The sequence below is a fragment of the Leucopleurus acutus genome, assembly GCF_964270905.1.
Source record: "Leucopleurus acutus genome assembly, chromosome: 7".
In the NCBI taxonomy this organism is placed as follows: domain Eukaryota; kingdom Metazoa; phylum Chordata; class Mammalia; order Artiodactyla; family Delphinidae; genus Leucopleurus; species Leucopleurus acutus.
In genome coordinates this window covers 50980451-50991823 of record NC_139150.1, presented here as the reverse complement: position 1 = coordinate 50991823, position 11373 = coordinate 50980451, and the positions used below count along the sequence as shown (strand labels likewise).

Here is an 11373-nt window from a genome sequence, read left to right as displayed (position 1 = left end):
AGGGGCTTTTGGGACACTCCGAAAGTAAGTCCAGCTGGGAGAAGAAGCTGCGGGCACGTCGGGCGCTCCGGCCGGAGAGGAAGTTGGGCGGGTGCGAACTTTTCTTGGAAGGTAGAGGCCAAACTCTGCGGGGGCAGCTAGGGGCCGCGCGCAGAGGGAGGAGCGGTCGGCGCGGCAGGAGGGCGCGGGGCGCGGGCCGGCCGCAGAGGGGGCCGCGGCGCGAGGCGGAGCCCGGGCGCGCCGCCAAGCTGGTGGGGGCCCCGTCGGGCTGCAGATTCCCTCCGGCTCCCGGAGCCGCGGCAGGACCGGCCAGGAGGCGCCATGGAGGGGAGCCCCATCCCGGTGCTGACGGTGCCGACGGCGCCCTACGAGGACCAGCGGCCGGCCGGCGGCGGGGGGCTGCGACGGCCCACCGGGCTCTTCGAGGGTCAGCGCAACTACCTGCCCAACTTCATCCAGAGCGTGCTGTCGTCCATCGACCTGCGCGACCGCCAGGGCTGCACCATGGTGGTGGGCAGCGACGGCAGGTACTTCAGCAGGACGGCCACGGAGATCGTGGTGCAGATGGCCGCGGCCAACGGGGTGAGTGACATGCCGCCCCTCGCGTCCGCAGTCCCCCTCCTCACCCTGCCTTCTCCGCCGGCCTGCCCCAGGCCCAGCCTCGACCCCCACCCTGCTCCCGGGCTCGGCCGCTCCCCCAGGTCCTCTCCGCCCGCGTCCCGCCACCGCAGCTCCCCGCAGCCTCCCCGGCGCACCCGGGACGCCCGGGCTGTGTCGCGCCCGCCGCTCCGAAAGGCCTTAAGGGTTGCTCGCCCTTCTTTGAGCCCAGCCGGGCATCCCGACCGACCAGCCACATCGCCCTGAACTCTCTCTGGACTCTGACCATGTCCTGCACCTGCTCGCTGTTCTCGACTTTCTCTTCCCCAACCCTTTAAAAATATTTGCTCTGACCGTTTTCACTACCCTCCCGCTACCAATATATTGATAGTTGTCCCCCTCCCCACCCCACTTCTGTATCCTATTTGCAGTCTTCTTCTACTCCACATCTTGGCTCTGCCAAATTTAACAGTAGTGTTGGCTCCGAAGACACACACACACACACACACACCAGTGTTGGTTACTGACATATTTAGCAAGCGTGGACCCTGAAGGTTTTTAATATCATTGGTTCATGGAGTTATATTTCATAATTGATTTGATTAGGGAAAGAATGGGACGGGAATCAGTGTGAACCTATACAGACTGGGCTCTCAGTTCCGGGGAGGCAAATCTCTAAATGGTCAGAAATGAGATTTGCAATGCTTTTCTTGAAGCAATTCCCAACTTCTCTCCAAGATGCCCTTTGGCAGTTGACAACATTTCATGCCTCTTCTCCCCTGCAGTTTTCATCCTCCTTTCCTCTCCCTTCTCACACCACTTAAGTAGTCTTCTTTTGCAATCTGAATTCTCAGACCTTGAGTTTTTCTCTTTCTCCTTCCTTTCTCCCTATCCTACAACTAGATGCACCTTTTGACATATCCCCATACCCTGATTTCCTCCTTTCCAAAGCCAGCAGTGTCTCAAGAGGGATACTGACTTCAAGGGTCCCTGAATTCTCTGTGGGAAACATTGTCTAAAAGAGGAACTTAAGCCTTGTTAATGCAGTCAGATCCACACACATAGAACTTCCCTTTAAGTGAAACCTCTGCAGATGTATAAGTGAGTGTGAACATTTAAAAAAGAGAAACTAAACAATGATCTGGCTTTTGAATTCCCTCCTTCCCTCCTTTCCAACCCTATCCTTTTTAATTTTCTCATTTCTTGCTTAGAAAGACAACTTTGAGGTTGTCCATGCTTCACATTTGTCTACTCTAACTCCCCCTTTTCAGTGTTTCTGGAATAGGGAAAGAGGATTTTTTTTTTTTTTACTAACCAAAAAGCAGTTGGGTGAAACAGGGCCTGGCTGGGGTGAGGGTGAGCTGGGTGGTGGGACTGTGATCTCCAGCCCCAGCAGATGATGCTGCTGGAGATTATAAGACTTGTATTTCTCTCTGGCTCCTCACTTGGGTTTGATGAAAGTTGGCCTGAATCAGGGATTTGGAGAGAGGTTAACAAATGGTCTTTTACTCTTGTCTGACAAAGCCGTTCCCATGGAATGATGGAGAATAATGAGCCTTGGGAGAGCTGTGGCAGCTTTCATACTGCTTCCTGGGCCAGGTTTTCCAAGGAGTGAGAAAAACATGGCCTGTCCAGTATTTATTGCGGGTCAGGAAAGTTTTGGAGTTACAGTTGTTGATTTGCATGGACGCGTTATTATTATGCTTTATTATTTCTTGGCACACTTTACCCTAAGGACTCTTCAGTCTCTTAACTTCGGTGGGTCTTCTCTGTAAACACATTTTATTGACTTTAAGAGTGGAGTTTATTTTAGGAGATAGTTAGCATACGTTAATATATACCTAAAATAGAGTCAAATTTAATCTACCAGTTGTTACGAAGGACAGAATGACAAACTAAAGTCCACACAGAAGCACCGTCTTTTATTTTTATTTATTTATTATTATTATTTTTTTACGGTACGTGGGCCTCTCACTGATGTGGCCTCTCCCGCTGCGGAGCACAGGCTCCGGACGCGCAGGCTCAGCGGCCATGGCTCACGGGCCCAGCCGCTCCGCGGCATGTGGGATCTTCCCGGACCGGGGCACGAACCCGCGTCGCCTGCATCGGCAGGCGGACTCCCAACCACTACACCACCAGGGAAGCCCACACCGTCTTTTAAATAATCTGAAAGTATTAATTCTAAGATGGACGGGCATTGGGGGAAAGGGATGGTTGACTCTTGTAACGATTTCAAACAGCCAGTTTTCACCAGTCTTTTCCTCATTTTGTTCAGCTTCGTGGGAGCTTTTGCTAAAGCAAAGGGAATAATCAGAAGGCTGACTTCAGGCGAGAGGCGGTTTAAAAGGGACCACAGTAAACAAAATTGGTCTTGCATGATTGCAAATTGATGGGGATGCACTTGCCTCCTGACTTGGCCTGCTGATTATACTCAGGAATGGGGAACTTCAATTCCAAATGCTTTGGCCTTTTTTTGATTTCCCATTGGATATTCATAGTAAAAAAAAAAAATAGTAGAAGATAGAATTTATTCTCTTTGAACTGACTTGAATATGACCAGGTGGGCTGCATTCTCTCTCTCTGAAAAACCTTGGTTTTGATTGAAAAAGTTAATTTTACAAAGCCGTTTTTCTATAAAAAATGGTTGTTGCTCTTCGCTTATGAAATTGCTGGAGGAAAACAGAAGTTTGGAATTTCTAAAACAATAAACTACACTATTAATATTTTAATATCTCAAAGTTTGAAATAGATTCCTACACAAATACCTGTACAACTGGAGATTTTAAAAAACTTTCTCATAAAGTTATGACACTTTCAAGCTTTCAGGAAAGTGTAGAGAATAGATTAACGACATCCATATGCCCTTGTCCTAGATTGTTGACATTTTTCTATGTTTGATTCATCTTTTCGAGGGTCTAAAGTATATTAAAATATATTAAAGAACATGACATTTTACCCTAAGTTTTTCAGTATGGATCTCTAAAAAAGAAGAACATTTTCCTTGATAGTGACAGTATCATTAACATCCCAAACAAAATAAAAAATTATTTCTTTACATTATTTATGACCCAGTCCACATTCAGATTTCTTCAATTATTCTGAAATGTCTTTTATACCTAATTTGTTCAGGCTTGTTTCTTCTAATCAAGGAACACACATTACATTTGTCTTGTCTCTTTTAACCTAGAAAGTACCTCCCTTTTTATTTTTAGTTTGTTAACGAAATTGACTTGTTGCCGAGACTAGGTCGGTTGGTTTTTCTATAGAATGTCTCCTCCACCTCCTTTCTGGAATTTTCTGATTACTTCTTTATGGTGTCATTTAACTTTTCACTCTATTCCCTGTGTGTGTGTGTGAGAACTAGAAATCAGTCTAAAGGCTTAATTAGAGTCAGGTTCGGTATTTTTTTATAAGATTATTTCATAGGTGATGGTGTGTATTCAGTTGCATAATACAAGGAAACATAGTCTCTGGTTGTTCCATCATCCGTGATGCTGAGATAATTATAGAGCTATGGTGGTATGGTCCATTATTTTCCCCTTTGGGACTAGCAGTAGGCTGTGGGGTGCACTTTGTACCATGTGAATATTCAGTTCCTTATCAATTTTTACCCAATTGTTTTAGCATCCATTAATGATACTGGCTTGAGTTGATTATTTCATTAGGGGTTTCAAAATGATGATTTTCAAATTCTCTAATTCCATCTACATGTTTTAGTTGGCATTTTTCTATAAACTGGGTAATTTCCTCACTACTAGGCTATTTGATTATTCTGTAATATAGTTCCTTCTGGAAAGACAGAATATGTGTTTATTTCTCTCTCTTTTTTAATTACCAATTTTCAGAGTAAGAATTTGGTGAAATAGCCACCTCCATTGATGACACATGAATTTTGTTTTGTTTTGCTTTCACTTTTTGGAATATCACTATGGACTCCTGGATTTTTATATAATCAATTTGAATAGATTATTGAAGAATGAAAAGAAACTACCTTTTTTTTTTTAGTAGTTTTTACGGGGCTATGTGAATTTATCTAAAAAACTCCAGAAGTATTTTAATCCCCTTTTGAAGTTACAAACTATGTCATGCTATATAGGACAACAAACAAACAAACAACAAAAAACTAAGTATATGAAGTAAATAGTGTCATTTAAATGAATTGAGATCAGACTTAGTTTGAAACTAATTGATTTTTTTATCCTATTTCTATTTCCATCTGCTTTAGATCCTCCTCAGGGGTTTAGATCCTCTGTGTATCAATTTATTCTAATGTCTTAAAGAACTGAAAAGCCAAATGCATCATAATGGCTACAGGAATGCCTTTGCCCTTCTCTGGGTAGATCCATTTGCAGCTAAGGGCATCTGTCTTTCTTCCTCCTCTTTGTAAAAATCTTCTTTTTTAGTCCTAAACTACCTTTAATATTGGACAGGTGACAGAACTGTATCTGCCTGAAGATGTTTCTGACTTTTTCTAAAGTCTTCTTTTTCTGAGATGACATTGTATATTGGCACTGTCTAACAGAACTTATTGTGATGATGGGAATGTTCTGTAATCTCTACTGTCCTAGCCAACTAGGACACTTGACTGTTGAATACTTGAAATGCAGCTGATGCTGCTGAAGAACTGAATTTTACATTTTATTTAATTTTAATTAATTAAGATTGAAACTTAGATAGCCACAAGTGCTTAGTAGGTACCATACTGGACAGCACAGTTCTATAATTTAACATTTAAAATGTGTGTGTGTGTGTGTGTGTGTGTGTGTGTGTGTGTGTTTAATGGAGCCAGACTGTTACAATCAAAAGCAGCTATCGGTTAAATAAAGGGAGGTCGACAAATACTACAAATACATAATTGGCAAACCCAAACCAGATTTCTTCATACAGTAACCACACTCTCTTTTGACTTTAGCCCAGGAGGCAATGAGGTATGGTAGAAAAAGCACTGTATCAGCAGCTGGAGGGCTTGCCTTATTTTCCTAGCTCTGACATACAAGTTGCAGTGCAAATGCTTTAGCCTCTTGACATACCAAGAAACCACTTGTTTTCTCATCTATAAATTGGGTATGATAGCATCTCTGAATTATCCTGAGAGTCAAATGAAGCACTGCATATGAAAGCATTTTGAAACATCCACAGCACTAAGAAATGCAAGGGAGTATTACTATGGTCGGCTGAATACATCTCAGATAATAATGATTTGACTGCCTGTATGGACAACCTAGAGCTCTGTAACAAGTTTTAGCCAAGAGAAAATCCATTTGCCAGTTAGCCATGCACTGTACTGGCCATATGATGATCAGCATTAATGATAATAAGATTGGCATACAGTGCAGCTTACAGGATTCAAGAGCTCCTCAATGGCTTGTGAAATCTTTTAGAGGTAGAAAATGAAGTGAAATGATACGAGGAATGCTAGATCAGTGAGGGGCTTGGGCGTGCCCTCCGGATAGATGCTGGCACAGGTTTTATTTGATTACAACAGGTCATAAAGACGTGTCTGTTTCCAAAGAATGAGAATACACTTGCCTTGGCATTTATGAGAACTATCTGGGCAACAAATTTTGGTTTGGTCCCAAAGACAAGGAACATATATTTGGAAGAGAAGCAGAGTGGGATATGGTGGTGGGTGGCCAGTAGTGATGAAAGAAGAAGGAAGCAAGAGAGGGAAACATGTACTGTAACACTAAGGCTTCTTTCCTGGAATGGATCTGGAAATCTGGGCGTGGCTAGCTCCAGGTCCTATCTCTAGAAGGCAAAAGAAGTGGATGGTGATTGCTGTGTATTTTCTATGGGTGTTCACAACAGAATAGGTGAATGGAATGGGCTACTATGGCCCAGATGTTAGGAAGGGCTGGTTTGTAATATATTAGAAAACCCTAAAGAGCCTCCCATAACTTTATCTTGCTTCCCTTCCCAAATCCTCATCCCCTGAATTGTGGAGATGGAAAATCTATTATCTGAGCAAATAGCAAATTTTAGGGAGCCCTTGGTTCCACCCTTCTCCTTGTTTGGGTCTGTTCATTCTTGACACTTTTAGCCTCAAGTCCTCATTCACTTTTTTATGAGGAAGTAAAAGGAGTGGGAGAGGTTTTGAGAACAGCTGGGCCCTCCCAGTTGCTGGGGTGGGTTATTTTAAGCTTTGTTTAATGTGTCCAGAGACCCAGATGGCATTTTTAACTAAGCTGCTTTATTAAATCTTGTGATAAAATATAATGATGTTTATTGAAAAGACAGATACCCATCAGCAACATTATGTCTGAAACCTGCCCTAAGAATTTTTTATAAAACATCTGTTCCCTTTGTGAACTCTGGAAGTTTGCTGGTTTCTGTACAGCCTTGAGGAATAGAAGTTGGAACCTATTTTGGGGGAATCTAAGGAGAGGTATTGGCTTTACCAACCTTACCCTTCATCTTTTGGGCTCCGGCCACTCTTCTGTTAGACAACAGTGACATGAATGGACACTGTAATAGGATTATTTGGGAATAATAGGCAGCAGAAAAAAAAAAAAGGTCTGAATTTCCCAGGGATTTTTAAATTGAAGGTAAAAAGCTAGGGCTGCAATGTCCTTTGTTAGCCTACAGCCTTGACAGCTAATTGCAAACACTCAAGATTTGGCCAGTATGCCTTTACTGTTTATACTTGCATAGCCAAAGGGAAAGTTTTCGGTTCTTTCATCTGACTTGACTCGCATTACTTATGAATAAGAGGATATCTGGGGTATACACAAGACTTGTTAAAATCCACATTTTCTGAGCCTTTCAATACCTTTCATCTCCTGCATTGTTAGTGACGTCAAATTTTGGAGTAATGCCTGTATTTGTTTGAAGAAAAAAAATTTTTAGGAACACTGAATCCCCAAAGAAATTCTTTTTCTTGGCATAAAGTCACAGACAATTTTCTTTCCCTTTCCAAGTCTCTACTAATAGATGCTTTGTACAAATAGAATACTTACTGCCTTTCTATTGTTTTCCTCTAATAAGAGTCCGGTTTGGTAGCTAGGGATATGTAGTTTTATATTTAGACATTTATAATAAAAAATAGAAAAGAATTTGAAATCATAGGACCAGAGTTTATCCTGCTTGACAAAAGACCTCACAGAATACTAGGAGGAGAGTTTTACAGCAGATGGTTAATATCTACAATATATGAAAAGCTTTCCCAAATCAATAAGAAAATTCAAACAGTTTAAAAGAAATATTGTCAACAGCAACCACAAATGCATGAAAAGGTGATCAACCTCATTAGTAACCAAAGAAATACAAATAAAAACAATCCATTAATTTGAAAAAAACGGAAAATACTCAGAGCTGGCATAGGTGTTGGAAAATTGTCATGTTTGTACACTGTTGGTGGAAGTTAAATTGATACAACTTTTTGATCAGGCAATTTGGCAGTATGTATCTAAATTAATAGAGTACTTGTCCAATAATCTAAGAATCCTTTACTCTAAGAATATATCCTATAAATTTTCTAATACAAATGTGGAAACATTTATGTACAAGAATACTCACTGCAGCATTTTGCTAAAGAAAAACTTGGAGGGACTTCCCTGGTGGTCCATTGGTTAAGACTTCACACTTCCAATGCAGGAGGTGTGGGTTCAATCCCTGGTCTGGGGAACTAAGATCCCACATGCTGCTCAGCTCGGACCACCCCCCCCCCCAAAAAAAAAACTTAAAAAAACAAAACAGCTTTATTAAAAAAAAACTTGGAAACAATTTATATGTTCAGCAGTAGAGAACAGGTACATAATTTATGACACAACCACACTAGGAATGCATTAATATCCATAAATGAAGGAGGCGGATCTATATGTGACATGAGAAAGATGTGGATGATAGTTGGTTAAAGTGAAACAAAGCAATTAGTAGAGGGTCATGTGTAGCATGATCCCACTTTTGTGTATATAATTAGGCATAGAAAATAGGGTTGGAGGAACATAGTCCAGACAGTTAGCAGTGAATATATCTGGGGTATGTGGGTGTGTTTGGTGGGGGAGGGGAATCCTTTCCCTTTCTACTCATATACTTCTCTTTATTAAGTAATTACACATGTATATATGCCTTGCTTTCATAATTAAACACATCACTAGAGAGTAGTTAAGAAAAAAAGGAGAAGCTCTGAATTTGAATCATTATACTATCATTTGCAACGTGTATGACTGTGGGGAAGTCACCTAGTTTTCTGGGGTTTGTTTCCTCGTTTATAAAAATAGGCACTGTCGTAATACTTGCCTCCCACATCTTCCAAGGGTTTGGGGAGGATTGAATGAGGTAATGGATTATTGTCAATTATTTTATTGATTCATATAGCACCACTATTACCAAACTATTTTTCTCTGATTAAAATAAAAGGACATGTGCATATATGCTTTTTATTCTCAGTAGCCTTACTGATCGAAGGCGCCCATCGATGTGGTGATCACAGTTGCTTTAGTAAGACTTTCGGCATTTCTGCAGGCCGCTGGCTAAGGCTTGGGTGGCGACTGCTGAAGTCATGATACTCTCCCCTCTCCCAGCATGAACGCTCACACACACACACACACACACACACACACTCACTCATTCATGCACACACAAACACACATGTGTGCACACCCTGTCACGGTACTTGAGGTGGCAGCAGCTGCTCTGGCGTAGACTTTAACTCAACATAAAGGACTTCTTTTTGCGTGGTCTGTGCATTATTTCCTATTATGAATCAGCTGAGTCAATGCCATGCTTTTCAATCTTAAACCTTTCTGAGGCTCAGGCTACGTTAGGAGCAGACCCACCCTTCTATACCTGCTCCACTGCCCCAACTGAGGCCAGATCTTAATCTACTCATTTCATGCGGATTTTCAAGCCTAATGGACTGGGCCATGTGAGGGATTACTGAGAGGAACAGACGAAGCAGAGGCTAAGAGACTCCACGCTCATCTGCTGAGTAGTCTGAAAATGCACAGCTGCAAGCTCTAGCGATGCTTTAAAGCATTTTGTCAGGATGTTTGTCAGGGTGCCTGTTCCTACAGCCCTGCTGAATGTTTGGTTAGGAGGCATAATCTTTTTTTGGACAGGATCTCCCAAATGTAAAGTGACAGATGCTAACGTGGAATATAATACAGAAGACCTAGCTTTGCTGTCATAAATAACAGTAAATTGTTTAATCTTGCTGAGTTGTAAATCTGTGATTGCCAGAGGTCTTTAGTTCACTGGAACATAGTATAAGGGTTGGTGGCATTTAGCAAATGGACAGTAATTATTTCCCAACCAGACAGATATTGGTCTGATGGAATTTATTTAAAGATCCACATATATGTATTTTAATTGACTGTGATAACTACTCAGGGAAAAACACATAGCTATAAAGAGAGACTGAGATTTTTCCGGGAAAAAATACACACACACATATATAGAGGAATACGTATATGAATCTCTATATATGTATTCTATGTATAAAAGAGCCAAAGATAGTCAGTTTTTTCTTTTGGGATTTTATATGTGTGTGTGTGTGTGTGTGTGTGTGTGTGTGTGTGTGTGTGTGTGTACTGTCTACTTATAAAGGTTCCAGATGGAAAGTGTTCTTAAGCATTTAGATAGTTTATCAAATAGCATATGTGTGTACACATGTGCCCAGGACACCCCCTCCCCGAAGATACATCTTCTTCCCTGGATATATTCAAAAAGAGAGTAGAGCAGAGTCCCAGGTGACAGAAGTATCTGAAGACAGCACAGAGTTGAAGGAGGTGACTAAATGTTCCCAAATGACCTATGTTTCTATGATAATAAATAGAACTTGTGCTGGAGTTGGATGGACCAATAGTAAGAAGTATAAGTAGTATAAATCCTGCATTCCAGGCAGGATCTTGTACGGACAGCTCTCTGCTGTGAGCTCAGTAACGTGGGTAAGTTAGCAGTCTGGCATAGGACATACCAGTGGACGGTGCAAGTCAGAGGCATAAATGGGGCAATGAAAATAGGAAGATCTGGGCCAAGACGAGGATACAGACATGAGGTCCTGTCACTAATCACCATGGACTTCAGCAGTTTCTTAATGAGCAGTTCCGGTGGTTAAAGAAGAAAGAAGACATTGCACTTACGTAGGTGTGTTACAACTAATTTTCTATTTAATTGGTGGCAAGCTACTTTGAGTTAAATTTATCCCATAGGATTAAATTAGATAGTTTTAGTTTCACATCTAAAAACATTTTTAGTTTCACATATAAAAACTTAGGTAAAAGAACACTTTTATATTGGTCAGTAAACCATGGTACATTTAAATAATGGAAGACTATACAGCCACTAAAATCATGTTGTGGAAAAATAGTCAGTGACAGAGAAAGATAGACTCCACGGAAGGGGTAGATATGTTAAGTGAAAGATGTAGACTACACGACAATCCCTTTTGTAAAAATATAAATATGTAAATGAGAGAGAGAGAGATATCCCAAGACACATAGACAAAGGTTAGACAATGAAATGTTTACTGTGGTCACTTTTAGGTTTACAGATGAGTTTTACTTTCTTCTTGCTTATGAGTACTTTCTAAATGTCATACATATACTATATATACATATATTTGTCATATATATAAAAGTCGTATATATATTTGTAATTAGAAAACCATGGCAGGTTGGTGAAACAACAAATGCATTCAACTACTATGAATTAGAAATTCATAATTAAGAATCAAGAAATGACACCAGCAAGGAAGGCAAGGGAAATATATCAAAGATTTATTGGGTGTCAGATGCTGAACTGGAGCTTGGCTGTGTTACTTTTTTTCACCCTCTA

The 11373-nt window shown here is 41.1% G+C and overlaps 1 protein-coding gene across 1 annotated transcript in view; it reads left to right on the top strand.

The window, feature by feature from the left end:
• Positions 1-321: 321 nt before the first annotated feature.
• Positions 322-11373, top strand: part of PGM5 (phosphoglucomutase 5) — a gene marked incomplete at its 5' end in the record, with an annotated part of 189651 nt that continues 178599 nt past the window's right edge. Inside the window, one exon of the mRNA XM_082841975.1 lies at positions 322-582. Coding sequence (XP_082698101.1) covers positions 322-582 — 261 coding nt within the window. The remainder of the gene's footprint in view (positions 583-11373) is intronic.